General features: G+C 35.9%; 1 protein-coding gene and 1 long non-coding RNA gene across 4 annotated transcripts in view; one reads left to right on the forward strand and one right to left on the reverse strand.

The window, feature by feature from the left end:
- Positions 1 to 15,530, forward strand: part of LOC132913524 (uncharacterized) — a 234,395-nt gene that overhangs the window by 216,904 nt on the left and 1,961 nt on the right. The window lies entirely within an intron of this gene.
- LOC132913520 (inactive rhomboid protein 1) overlaps positions 1 to 15,530 on the reverse strand; it is a 287,110-nt gene that overhangs the window by 24,420 nt on the left and 247,160 nt on the right. For all 3 annotated transcript variants that reach the window (XM_060971927.1, XM_060971928.1, XM_060971926.1), the window contains exon 7: positions 14,320 to 14,409. In XM_060971927.1, coding sequence (XP_060827910.1) covers positions 14,320 to 14,409 — 90 coding nt within the window. The remainder of the gene's footprint in view (positions 1 to 14,319; positions 14,410 to 15,530) is intronic.

Here is a 15,530-nt window from a genome sequence, read left to right on the forward strand (position 1 = left end):
TACATCTTCAGTGCATGTGTCAATACCAGACTCGCGTACTTCTACCAGAATTAATTCAAAACCTTTATCTTCTTTTATCCTTTTAATCCGTGAAAGGTTCGAGAAAGACGAAAAACGTGATGGTGCAATTTCAAAGAGACGCCTTTTCCCGATTAGTGATTTTTTTCTGCGATTCTCTTATCCTTGATAGCCAAATGTATTCCAGTTAGGAATTTTCGAGCGCTTTCTGTTTTGGTAGATCGGCCAAAATCGACTTTACATTCGACGCTTTACACCACAGCCTATTTCGAATAAATTCTCTTTAAAGAAGTTCGTCAACATTATTAAAGCACAGATGAATACGTATAGGAAATAACAATAATAAATAGTTCTATAAATTCTTCGTGAAAAAGATCTGCAACAAAGATTTTATGACAGGCTATCCACTTTAAAAGATTCATGCGCAATTTAGTTATTACAAAGGAGATTAGCGGTTTCAAAGCGCTGCGATAACTCACAGGACATACTATGAAATTGCTGGAGATCAACGAGCAGAGTTCGTAACGACGAATTTCGAGTTAAACGAACTGTTAGATATAAAACAAAACCAGTCGCGAGGCAAAGGATAGAGGAGGAAAAAAAGGAAAACGATGTCCTTTCTTTTTTTCCTGCTCTTTTTGAGAAGTTTGGAATAAAGTTCAGCCGAAGCAGGGCGCGTCCTACTGCACCCAGTGGTGCCTTAAATTTATTTCTTAAGCCGACATCCTTCACAACTTCCGCGGGAATAAATCCGCGGCATTCAGCCAATGGGGAATAGGACGAAAAATTAGCGTGGCCCAAATATAACTGCGCCGTGAGAAATTTATGACGGGGCACAGCTTTTAGTTTCGTTTGTTCGCTCCTTCGAGACGCGACCTTTCCCTAGTTCGACGATTTGTTGCTTTGAAAATGCACCTTTTCATGCGACATGATCAATGCAATGAATTTCCTTGTTAATTGAGTCCATTCGATTTATATTCTCTTTGCACTGTACGCTATACAAGTTTAAATATTCTCCTCTCCAGTCTTTGACAGTTTAGGATAAATATTTTAGCATCCATTTATCAGGAATAAATTTTTCTGTGTTATATTACATTAATTTTGATATTTGTTAAAGATTTTTGATAAATTAATGTTCGCTGTTGCACGTTGTACAAGTTCAAATACTCCTCTTTCACACGTTTAACAGTTCAGGATAAGTATTGTAGAAACAATTTATTAAGCCTATTTATTAAATTTTTTTTATCGTAATAGATTAATTTTGATATTTGTAGATACGTCGATAAAGATCTTTGATGGAGTAATGCCCAAAACATATCTTGCAAATAGAAATTTTAATAAGATTGTGTTGATATTGATCTACCAAATCAAACAATTTTCGTATTTTTGATAACCAAGTAAATGACAACATACACTTAGGCACTTGTTTTATATACTGTTTAAGTGTATGTGTAAATTCTATGTACAACAATCAAATTTATTATATCCTTCCTAATACCTGTATCAAAATATCAATTAATATGAAACACATAGGAATGCAGAAAAGACGATCAACCATCTTCTTCGTTTTCTACCATCTTCTCCGACAGCTATTAATAATACTTTAATAACTCTAGCGATTAACCAAAAAGAACTTAGAATTAACATCCATCATTCACTTTTATCCACGAAATAAAACTTTCGGTAAGGTGTTACAATTGTCTGCCTATGAATCTCCAATAATCACAACCTCATTCGCAGGAAACACGTGAAACTCAGTTACGCAACGTCTCATAAATGTCATCTCTGCGCTCAATTCCAATCAGTGGTGCAACAAAAACACGTTTTCATAATAAAGGCTGACCGTTTTCCCTGCATTTGACAGGAACGGTTCAATTAAGAGTCTTAAATCTGCAAGCGGATTATCCAGGTAACCAAAGCGCTGACCTGTTCTTTACGCGTTTCCTGAAGGCAAACGAATTAATTGCACTCTACGTATCGCAATGTGCGCCAGCTCATGTTGCGCGGCTTATGCGTGTACACGCGCGAGAATTTGTATGTATTGCATGCACTGGTATGCAAACATACGGACACAAAGAAGGATATAGTAGCTGGATATAACGCGAGTTTTTATTAAAATTTATATCGCGCACCCGGGTTCGCAGCGACGTAATAAGGAGACCACGGGACCATTTATTAGCGAGAACCTAATAAACCCGTTATTAACTAACATCGGCGTTACCTTAATCACAAGCCAACGTTATGAGCGCTGCTTGGTCTCCCTACTTGCTTCGAATGCGATTTTCTAGGAAATTTCCGGAATAAATGTATCACGATTTTGCATGGATAATGTTGATTTATCGTCGCCCTTATCGAGAGGCAACGATTCTTCCAAGTTTCACTCGGATCGACGTTCGATAGAGCGATCCATGGTGGTTCCAAGGTATTTGTAATTCTGTTCCTCGTGGTCGGAGTTTGGGAAAAAACGCTCGGAAGCTCGTGTCACTTCAGGATCGATGGGATTTTTGTTGGAAATGTTCGTCGATGCATATCAAGATGTGCGTGTATTTTTTGTTTTCAAAATTTCTGATTTGCACGTGAATACGCTAACAAGGAAACTACCGTATATAAATTTTTATAGAAATGTTGTAGATGTACGAACGAATATTGCTGCAAACTTCGAAATGTTGTATTATGTATTTTTTCATAATTTGCATTTTCAAATTGTTTTGGTTAAATATTAAACTTTGACTGCAAGCGATTTTAATATTAAATTACTATTAAACAGATTATTTGTAACAACGTGTCTTGAAAAATTTCGTTCATTATGGTAATTTGTATAATAGGCAGGCGAATGCTATTGCGTTGGCTATTTTACAATTGCGCGTTATTTAAAAAGGATACAGCGAACAGCATATTGTACAATTTTTCGAAGAACGTCTGTATTCCATCGGAATTGATGATAATCAGTTTTTGTATAAATCAGCGACGAAAATCATCGACGAGAGTAGAATAAAATCACGTAGGAATTATTTGAATCAGAAATATACGTTCTCGAAATATACGAATATTTTTTTAAACATTTACTGTAAAAAAGCGGGACGTTTTATATGCAGTAACTAAAATAAATTCATCCACTTCGAAAAGTTTGGAAACGCATGCGGAATATATTCAGATTTTTCAAAAATCATAGGCGCGGACGGAGAGCAACAGTCGTGAAGATTTCGAGTTCAGCTTAATAAAAAACCTTTGGTTACTCGACAAACCAACATGATTTTCATCCTTAAAAATACGTTGAGAAATCATAGTATTCACAGCACTGTGATAATCTATATAGATATTTTATTTTCTTCTGATACTAGAGATCTTTTTCTATCAAAGATAGATACATATGTCTTCTAATATAGTAAATTGTTTCTACTTTGACAAAACAATACAGAAGTTACATTGATCAATTGTACAAATCCAAAAATATAATCATAAATATTATACCACAAAAGAAATACCGTTTTTCTAAATCTTATTCTATATTTTGTCTACTAATACTTATATCATCTTCCTAGGATAATAAAACTTATAGAAGTCATCTGTTTCTCGAATGTTAAACGTTAATAGTGCACCTATGCACAAAGAGCCAAGACGATCAGTTCTGATTCATTTCTGAGAGAGTCATAAGTCATTCTGATCTACTATTCATCAGTAAGCTCGGATTTTCACAAATCTTCCACGTGTTATTTCATCGCTTAGCGCTTAATCACACAATTCGATAACTAATCTGCGCATTTCCTTTCCGAAACTGCCGCCAAAAGGTAGAAGCCGGCATCCAATCCAATTATTAAAACCAATATTCGTCGACATAGCGCAAATTACACGGAAAAATCGAAACGGAAGCGTTGTTCCATCGGATGTTTCACGCGGTGTAAAATATTTCAATATTTTGCCAGGCAGTTTCTCCCTGCCGAAACGTGGGTAAGATCCGAACGATCCGCTCTCGTATTCCGCTTCCCGCCCCGATACTATAATTTCGGCAATTTAAATGCATGTGCATGCGACTCGATAGACACGGCCCGATATCTCCGGCTCCGCGTCTACGCATTTACGTGCGTGGCATCGAGCGTAACTGGGATCAACGTGAGATATCGTAATGAATTGTATCGATTCGACGTTGGGGCTACGCCACAGCGTTTCGCCTCTGTCTGAATATTTATACTTTCATTATTGCGAAACACACGGAGAATTGGCCGAGCGTTCATAACGAGTGCACGCGTCGGCGACGCTCAACCAGGGAAATCGAACTGTCTGACCGGATCGATTTGATCGCAGTTATCTCTCTTTGTTGCGCTCGCTGTCTGACCCGCGAGTATTATATTCTCTCGCGATACATCGGGAAACGTCAGCGTGACGTGGCTGGTAATCGTGTCACGGAAAATTGAATAGGATATTTGTGTGCCCTGCTTCCATCTAGTCGCTTTTTTGGTTCGATTCCAAGGCATTTTCCTCTTCACTATAAATTTTCTTCTAAACCGTGTGATTTATCTGCAGCTAAGATCGACGAATTATTTGGATGTAGTAATTGCTTATAATTGGAACACTTTCAGGCACTCTTTATGTATACGTATGTTATACAAAACATTATGAAGCTTCATTAGCACTGTAACGAGACGCTACTCGTGAATGTATCAGACAAAATTGAAACGGATCTGAAGATGTATATAAAGGTTGTAAAATATTTATTGGGAGCATACACTTCGAAAAGATCGTCATAGTATTTGAACAGTCAATTATTCGTTATATTAATAAGTTACAATACTTAATGAGAGACTAATCCTATTTTTGAGATATAAGGCATGTAACTTCTATATACATTTTCGAATTCGTTTCAAATTTTATGATTATAATTACGGTAGTTGTGTCTCATTACAACGCTAACGAAACTTTAAACCGTTTCGTATAATGTACGTAAATTTGTCCATAAAAAATTCTGTGTTAATTTCAAATAATTTCGTGAGCTGCTATAGATGTGCACGATAGAGTAATTCTGATTGGAATTAAGAATGAAACATAATGGTTTTCTGTTGTTGATTTGTATTCTTATATTGTTCTGTATATAAAAAACTACAAATTTTACTCCTCTCAAATGCATATAGGACTTACTATAAAGCACCACAAGAAATTTCAATTCTGTTGGCTGTACACTGTACCTACTATAAGAAAATCCCATTACATTTCAATTTTATTAACTATACGTTCAACCTACTATAGTACACCCCATGAAATTTCAATTCTCTTAAGTATACTTCAACCTACTATAGAAACACCCCATGAAATTTCAATTCTATTAACTATACATTGTATCTGCTATAGAAACAACCCATGAAATTTCAATTCTCTTAAGTATACAGTCAACCTACTATAGAAACACCCCATGAAAGTTCAATGCTGTTAACTATACATTGCACCTACTATAAAAAAACCCTATGAAATTTCAATTCTCTTAACTATACGTTCAAGCTGCTATAGAAACACCCCATAAAATTTCAATTCTGTTAACTATACGTTGTACCTACTATAGAAATACCCCATGAAATTTCAATTCTCTTAACTATACATTCCACTTACTATAAAAACACCCCATGAAATTTCAACTTTATTAATTTCTATTAACTACATTCTAATTGATATTAAAGAAGCCCATGAAAATTCAATTCTACTAACTTCTAGTAACCGTATATGGTAACTACTACAAAAAATTTCATGAAATTTCAGTTGCACGAATTAGCGACCATTCGACCCTTTCGAAACTTCACGTTACACCCTTTTCTATGACAGATTCATTAACTGACCACCACTTTCCCGCTTCCTACTGATTCTAACTTTCGCCATGTCTTTGATGTTTAGCAGAAAATTCAAATATTAGCGTGAGAACAACAGGCTAGGCGACTTAGGTTTCTTCGTGGCAAACAGAGAAAACGCGTTGCGCATACGAGCCCGTTTCCGTGCGGGAAACATTGTCCACCGGAAGTTTGGTCTACTAAAGTTATACAGAAACTGCCGTCAATCGTATTTCAAAACTTGCCACTTAGCTCTAGACTACTGCCTGGAACAAGCCGGACAACGACTGCCGCGCCTCTCTCTCTCTCTCTCTCTCTCTCCCGTCGGGGTTGTTCAAGCCGAGAAAAGTGTGCCGTTTGTATACGCAAAGGCTCATTAGAATATTTTACGCGTGACCTAGAAAAGAGTAACGCTCCAAACTGCCTGCTCCCTGTTGTGTCAAGAATCGCCTCCACTCCGTTTCCACTTTTTTTTTTCAATCTCTGAAACGCGAGTCGATTGTTGTACACGCGAATTATTTCCGATACACTCGTCAAACTTTGCTCTTTCGACTGGTCATTCGTTTGAAGTTTTCTTCTTTTGGGGGTTGCATGATTTTTTGCGTTTGAAAATGATTGGTAAAAATAAAACACACTGGTCGTATATTCGTTTTCGATTTTGATTGTTAGCCAGGAACTGGAAAGATTAGTTTCGTTTCCATGAATTTTTATTTTGCAGCTTTCGCTTCATTTCGTTTCTACAATTTTTAAAGCCTTACGTTATTCTAAAACTGCTTCGTTCGCTTAGTTTACATTCCCAAGGGTATTTATAATTGAAAAAGATCAAAGGAAAATTATACTTTCCTTTTTATCGACCGAAAGAAAAAGAAAATACAGATTTCTATATTCGATACTGAATGAAAATAATAGTTCTCTTTGAACAACAATTTGAAACGAATGTTTTTAATGCACAGCGTTAGGATTGTATTTTTATTTCAAAAGTAAGATTCCATTACCGGAAGAAGCAAATGTTAATGAATTTCTGCTTCATAAGCGGGATCATCCTCTCCTTTATCTTGGAACAATTTCCCTATTTTCTTTCACCTCTGACTTTCTCTTTCCTAACTCTTGATAAATATTTACCGCCGTTCTCTCGGAATTGCTTATTCAGATGAATTCTTGTTCAGACTGATCGACGAACGAAGTACTGTTTCTCAATAATAGTTTCTCTGTAAAACCGCATGTTTTGTACTGTCATCCCTTTTGACTCATTTTCTTTACTTAGACATCTACAGCAGCAAATTCAGTAACTTTTAATAAGTGAACATATCGGGTGGACGAATTCAAGAAATTGCAAAGTTTTTAACTCGTCGCGTAACCTTTTTCCTGGAGGCTGTAATTTTTTTCTAAAAAGACAGGTACTCAATTTACTTAGCATTAGTAGAATTCTCAGTCAATCTTGCGTTAAAATTAACTCAATGATTAAGAAGAGGATAAAATTCACGAAATGCTTAAAATGAAACTGAAATGTACATTCTTATAATTCTAACTGTAGTTCTACATTCTTCCCATGAAAATCTTTTCGCCAAGCATAGTAGAAATACTTTCCTCGAGAAAACCACTTTCGCTATCGGAAAATCGGAATTCCGATGAAATTAGGAATCGTACGCAAAGTTTCAGCGTTTATTGCGCCTCGAGCTAAAATCTGCCATTTTGTTTTTTGTTTTCATAAAACATTTGCGTTAGGGTTCGGCGTTCGAGCATTATGAGAGGGGAAGCGGCAAGAACAAAGAACAGGTAATAAAGAGCGACATTGGGAGGTACGTGATCGAAGGGAACAGACAGAACGTCGCTACAATGGGCGCATTCAAATGCAGGAACAATAGCTGAATTCTGTCTGGAATCAATTTCCTCTCTAGTCGAAATTACAACGGCGAATCTACATTTATTTAGGCCGCTGCAACAGGATGGCCCCGGACAAACAATAATCTCGTAATTATGCAAGATTTCTACATACGTGGACTCGATTGTATCGCGCAATTTCCCTGTTTGCACTCTTCTCAATCAGCAAAAATGGGGTGCGCCCAGCATTTTATTTTAGTTTTTATCTGTTCCTACCTTTTTAATTTGAGATCCATTGCTTCTTTTAATAGACATTTTCAGTGTTCATTGAAAAGTGACAACAGCAATATGATATTTCTTTGTGGAGTAAGTTCGTAATGTATTACAAGATGAAAGTTCATACGACAACAATTAAGCCATCAGCGTGTAATAAAATCGTCCGTAACTTCTATGAGCCGTCGACGAGCTATTATATCTTCCATTAAATCGTCGCTCTCGCGTCTGGTTCGAAAGACGAAGAGAAGGGTGTCACATCGAACAAATCTCACTTTTAACGAAGGCAAAAAAAAGATTCTGCCCAGCGTAAAATGCACTTTTTTCTTTCCCAGGATGGATTGAAAATATCGTCGATTACACATACCCTTTGTAACATTTATGCAATCCGGATTATAATTGTGATATTCTAACTGTAACGAAATAATTGCTCTTCTTTGTAAGTATTTATTCAGAATAATACTATAAACATATAAAAATCATGCAAGTGAAAATAGAAGGAAATTTTGAAAGGAATATATCTTTTAAAACACTACGATAAACTTACAAAAATTTCCGAAAAAAGAAAATACAAATTAGTTAAAGAATTGATCAAGTAAACTTAATTACGTTTGATATTCTTTGCAACTATTTGTTCAAAAGAGTTTTATAACAAATGCTTTCTATGACATTTGTACGAATTTTCTGATAATTTATATCATTTTAATTCCGCTGAAATGTTTCCTATTCTTTGAAAACGTATTTGCAAAATAATACAAAAACTACCAAAAATCGCAAGAGAAACTAGGGAAGAAGTATTGGAAAGAGTCGATCGAAGGAAGAAGAGAAACGAGTCTGTTGAAAGGGATCCTTTGAATACGTTCGGAATCGGAGCACGTCCGAGAAACGAATGATGAAATTCTATTTTTAATAAACTTTTCCTTTAATGATATACTCGTTTGTTTTACGTCAACGGTTCAAGTCACGGCGCAGCGCGACTGTTTTATAGCCAGAAATTCAGATTTGTTTCGGTTTAATAGGATTTTTCTTTTGTACGGCAAATTAATGGCCAACCCTCGACGATTTTACTTAGGAAAAATGTATTATAAGTTCATTAGACTTTCCATGCATCTATAATTCTATCCGAGATTCAGAATAAAAATTTCTTTTCTTTGGACCATTAACATTTTCGATATTAAAATTCTCTTCGTTCAGATGTGTTTTACATCGTTAAATTTTATTAAGAATATACGTGGGAGATTAATATCTTGTAATATCTTGTAATTGTGAAGATTTTCAAATTTTTCGTGCAGCCTTATTTTTCCAAAATAATACTATATACACTTAGAAAAATCGTAGGAAAGGATAGGAAAGGAAATTTTGGGAGAAATATATTTTCTAAAATGCTATTACAAACTTATAATTAATTGTAATTAAAAATCTCGAAAGAAAAAAGAAATAATTTGTTAAAAAATTGATCAAGGAAACTTAATCGCATTGAATTCTCCTCATAAATATCTTTGTGGAATAGCATTATTTCTCTACAATAATATTTATTAAAAATACTTATTTTATTTTACGTTGACACTGAAATGTTAGAAGATCGTAAAAATTATATTTCCATTGAATTATTTCAATCGATTGTATTTTCACTAAAATGTACAAAGTATACGAACTTTATTGGAGAATCTTTTTGTTAGTGATATAGTAATATTCGTTTCCATAGAAAACGTTTTCGTTATCCTATCACTCCAACTTCCATGTCTTTTTTTCTTTTTTATTTTTCCCCTAATATAACAACGTAGACGACAGCTCGGGGCAACTATAACGTGAATCCCTCATGTTTAACCGCAAATCTCGCGAAAATTGGAATTATAATTGGATAGGGCGGAACAATAATTTCAGCTCGTGCCGCCATTTATTCGTTCGATTTCTCGTTCTCGGTCGTACGAGTCGCTGGTCCATGTTCATATAAATTACGTATGTTTGTGGAACATGTGCCTTCGAAGAACGATAGCTGGCCGAGTAATTATCATTATCGACCGGTGCAGGAGTGTGGACAAGTTAATATCTCAGCCCAGACCCAGGGATTCTGTTTTATTTTAATTATAATTCAGAAATTGAAACGACAGTAGAAACCTAAGAATCGATGATGTTTTACATAAGGTGGTAGCGTTCGAACAATTTGATCGTGAAGTTGGAAGAGGATGAAAATGAAGATGGAATTAAATCTTGTTAGGATTGCGAGAAGATAATTAATTTTTTTGTAGGAACTCCATGTATATGTCGGAGATGAAGCGACGCCGCAGCCTTTCTTTCGGAATATTTGGGAAGATCCCCGATACTTTAGTCCAGACTTTTTATTATAGTCGTACTTAAACAATAAAACTGAGAAATAGCTGTTTATGAGTTAAGTCAATTATGATTACCCGAGATTTATGACAGTGGGCTTGGGCTCGAAGTGACATAGTGGGTCACTGAACGTAACCACGGTCACCGGAGGGTCATGTACCTAGCAGAGGTATAAAGTAATTAAATAACTCTCCTTAAAAATAGGGATTGACCTGAGGAATACGGAGAAGTATATAAGGGCAGTTCCACTTGGACTGAGGTGCAGTTCGATAAGTTCGATTAGCCCAGTGAACACGTACATCGAGTTCCTAATCGCAATCGTCATCCCGTTGACCGTGTATTCGTTATCGAATCTCTAAATTCATCGTCATAGACATTTCGATCACTCAATCATCGATATCACTTGTTAACTTTTGTAATACATTCCCATAAACAAACATCATCTTGTATAAGACAACAATGGACAATTAGCAGCAAGACTCATTACACGCCCCGTTTTTCAAAGATGATCCGACATATATATGAAGAGAGACCTTTTACAGAAAACTTTTGAAATCTCGTTAGTATTGCAACGAGATACGAGATCATAATTGTACGAGTAATGTTTGAAATCGATCTGAAAACGTCGTAGCGTAAAAGCTACAAGATTTGTATTGCAAACGAGAAAAAATATTTTACTTTCGGTCAATTCTGCTTTTATATTATTTAAATTAATAACTCTGTAGTAATTTAATCTAAGAATTATATACATAAAATTATCACAAGAAGTATTAACTGACTTAAAGTAATGAGACACTTTGTGCGAATATGGTTTTCCTCGATAGCCAATAATAATATTTTCGCCGGCTGTCGGATAATTTTTAAATAAACTAATTTCACATATCCTGTCATACAGTTTCTGAGTATTTCAGGAAGCTGATTTATATATTTGACACCCTTTCCTCGTTCATTCTCAACGATTCTATACGTGCTCCATAATATTTAGGTCAGGGCTCTGTTTGTCATTGCATTTCCAAAACATTTACGAGCCAGGGAAAACTATAAATGAATAGCAGAATGACGATAGAACTCGAGAATTTTAAATAAAATCCTAAAACACAATGGTCCCCTATAAATGAAAAGTCGAAAGTTCAAGTGTGTCTCGTAATTAAACATTTCCTTATTTACTTAATGATTAAAAGACCAGCGACGTATATCGTTCGAAACCTTCGCACAGCCTTGCTCACACAAAAGGGAGGTAATTTTTCATTAATTAAAACGCTGCAAGGAGCTTGCTGCCCGGATTATCGCCAAGACAAACGAAACTTTGCGAAGCTTCTTTCTTTGCAACAGTTTTTACAGTGATAACATTTTCCGATTATTCCTGAAAATTCTGTGAAATTCTTAGTGAGCAAAAGTGAAGTTTTCTTTCTTTATTCAAACATGGAGAACATCTATTTTGTAGGTAACGAGAAAAGATCTATTCGTTTGTATCGTCTATACAGACGATTACATAGCGTTTGAATCGTAAGTTTCGAGAAGATACGAAAGAGGAAAAACGTGGATGGTACCGAGGAAGTAAAGTGTCAAAGAGGATTTTACATACTGTCGTTGTCTCTAGTTTAAATCTACTTTCTTTGGCCGCTCATTCTTGACAAACTTCTCCGTGGGGTTTGTACACAGAAGCTTATGTTCACAGCACGGTGTAAAGCGACATAAGTGCCATTCTCCCTTGCAAGTCAGACATGAGATCTGCTTGCTAGACAGCAAATTTAAAAGCCGATGAGAGAGGAAAAGAATAGCGGAGGTAGCTATCTCCGAGTTACAAAGACACTGTACCCTGTTTTCTTCCGATTAACGTTAAAATTGCTAACGAGAAAATCGCTGAAGATCCCTTCTGGAATCGTTAAGGATTAAATTTATTATAATAAGAACTATTAAGGAGATTAATTGATATTGCTGACGATTAGCGTTAGTATTGTTAATGATTAACGTTCGAACTTCTGACGATTAACGTTAATCTCGATAAAGACAGATATTGCAATTGCTGATGATTAATATTAGAATTTCTAGTAATTAAAGTTAAAAGTGGTAATAATTGATATTAGATTTCCTAAGGGAACTTTCACGAAAACATCACAGGTTGAAGTAATTATTCGAAAATAATTTACAAACTGCTCGCTTCATCGGTGATTTTCATACGAAACACTCGACTGGAAGTTGAACATTTCCCTCCAAATTTTCGTTCCATAGAACTCTATCAAGTTACGATTGTATCAAAACGACAGAATTATTACAGAAACTCGAATTAAAGTTACAATAATGTTATTAGCCTTGACATTTTACTATCTCTTAGATTGGAGTTAGGCAGATTGTTTTGCAATTCCATTTTTCTAATACATTTGCGACATTAGGCACTGCTGTTAATTCAAAAAGTCGCACAGTTGCATTTTTTATTCGACTCGAAGGAAAGCACGCCTTTTTATACCTTCGCGAAAGCATCACTCGTGGAATTCGTAACAAAGTCAAAAAACTAATTAGCAAGAAGATATGGAATAAGTTGGCAGCCGGTACCCGACGATGAGAATTCAAGCGGCAACTTATGGGAAACGAGATTGTTCTACCCAATAGAAACTTGTTGTGTACTTTCAGCGAAACTCCTGATGAAGAGATGATCGTTCTAGCCGAACGAAAAGTCTCGGCGAAATTAAACGTTACCTCCTGAAAGAAAAACCTAGTGATCGTTGAGTTTTTCGGCCTTAATTTCGCGTCGACCGATCAACGGAGGTAGGAAAATCATCGTAGTCCAATTTTTAACTAATTAAAAAACTTGAAGTTGTAACGAACGCTTATCAAACATTCAACTTTATAATTTAATCACGCCGGCTAAACTTCCGCTCTATCGCAATCTCGTCCAACTTTCAAGAATACAAAAATTTCAATACAAACACTTCCGATCGAATTCCATCGACAAAAATCCCTTTTTGAATTGGAAAACTCGCAATCTCTTTTCAACGAGATTCCACGGGAAAATTCTGCGATGCTTCCATCCATATAAAAAATTTCACTGCTCTGCAAGTTAGAGAGAGAAAAGAAAGAGGGAGAGTAAAAGACTAAAATGAATAGTAAAAATGTGAAACATCGCGTTAAATGAAATTTCACGCGGAAGTAAGCGAGATTTCTTGAATGAAAAGTAGATCGACGATCGGTAATTAACGCACCTTCGAAATTAGCAACTGACTGGTGCAAATTCGCCAGATATCAAAGTCGATCCAACGCGTTAGAAGATGTTCGAGAACCGGGATAATCGGAAGAGGGTTACCGTTAGCTCGTTAGCTTAATGATCGCGCAGACTTCCGTCGAAACACACAACCTGCCTCGAAGGAAACTTGGTCCTGTTTCGCGGCCGAACAGTGCGTTGGTTGATGATAACGAAACGCTGAATTAACTGGTTTACTCGTTTGCCATGATTCCCATCGGTAATAACAGGAAATGAGACACGCGAACGATTCGATATGTCGTTTCCTATTGGAGGAAGTTCTCCCGACGCTGTGCGTCGCGACGTTTCCCTTTTCTCAACGGAGGCTCCTCTTTTCCTATTAACGCGTAACCATGATTTATATGCATGGTTTTTCTAAAGATTTATAAGCAAAAATATGTAAGAATATATGAGGGCACAGAAGATAATTTTAAAAACTCGCTCCATTTCTTTCGGCATTATTTTTATGTTCTATTTAGAAAAGGTTGATTAGTCGTCGATATTACACGATGACCATACGAACCACCCGTGTTAATGATTTTCTTGCAAGAATTTCATTGATGCATATTTTAAGATAAAATATAGATTTTCTAAATTAGGGCAGTATATTTATAGTCGTTCCTAAAAGACACCGTAGCAAAACAGAAATTCGAAATCCTCGTTGAGAAACATTTGTGTATTTCTATTTAGAAATTCTATTTATTACGAATAAAACTTGCAAAGATGGAGGGAGTTTCAAAATTTTAGCCCATTTCGAATTGGAATATTCTCGCGTGTGTTTGTCATTGCTGATGGAAAATGTAATGAAGAAAATGAAAAAGAACTCACCTCGACGACGTAATGAAGCCCCGAAAGTGTCATTCTGGCCACAGAATCTTTTCGTCTGACTGGTTGCTGCCATCTCCTCAATGTAACACCCTAAATAAAAGAGCCCTTATTATTTCCACAGGAAATGTTATCCGCTAAAGAGTTACGCGAGTGGTTTTAACAGGATCAGCCAAGGATAAAGGTTTGAGGAAGCGTGTTAATTAAAATTCTGCGACCAAGTAAAGAGAAACTCCGCTTTTCATTAAGGAAATTAAATACAATTAAACGAATTCATTAATGAAAATCGGCGGAACGGAAGAGCAAAGTGGTTCCTTTGAGGGAACGCGATCGATACCATATCCCTTCGTACGTTCGATAAAGAGAATTCGCGACGCTCTGTATTTTTATCTGGTGTCGAGGAAAAAATATGCTCGATATATTTCGGTTGACACAGTTTCGCGAGGACCGTGAACGAAACTTTCTTATCTTCGCAGAACACCAGAAATTGTATGTCGTAAAAAGTGAACAGAGTTTCCTTTTAGATTACACAACTTGACCAAGTACATCGTGCCTTCGTCGCGAAAAACTTTTAATGGAAATAATTTTATACCGATAAACGCGCCTACGACGAATTAACCATCGGCTTGACGATGTTTCGTTGAGTTCTATGTATATGAGTATCGGATATACCACGAAACGCTTATAGGTCCTTTGATGAATTTTATCGACAGTTGCGGTAGAAATAATATAAATTAACATAGTTCTTTGTCCTTTGGTCAATTTTCCTTGAATATGCGCTTTGATAAATTTCAATCGCATTAAAGATATTATGCATTAACGTAGCTCTAAAGATTGGGATTTCTTCTCTTTAATATAAACGAAGCATAATTTCAAGAAGGAGGATTAAGGAACGTACGAAAAAGGAATTACAAGAAAAGGAAAGAATATGAATAGTAATTTTATTAAAACCTGCATTTTCGGATATGTAGTGTTCATTTGGGCTGCAAATTTATAAACCTTTGTATATAACAACAAAAATCACAAGAAGATAAATACTGTAAATCACATAGATACAGCATGTTAGAAAAAGGAGACTAGGATTTTAAGAGCTCGTGGCATTTATCGAAAAATGTCACATAGAGTAAACGCGAAAATTGATTAATCGCGACACCTGTCGTCGTTACTGGCGTGTTATTATGTATTGCGCCATAACCGCCGGGCGCCGGAATGGC

This window comes from Bombus pascuorum, chromosome 13, assembly GCF_905332965.1.
Source record: "Bombus pascuorum chromosome 13, iyBomPasc1.1, whole genome shotgun sequence".
NCBI lineage: Eukaryota > Metazoa > Arthropoda > Insecta > Hymenoptera > Apidae > Bombus > Bombus pascuorum.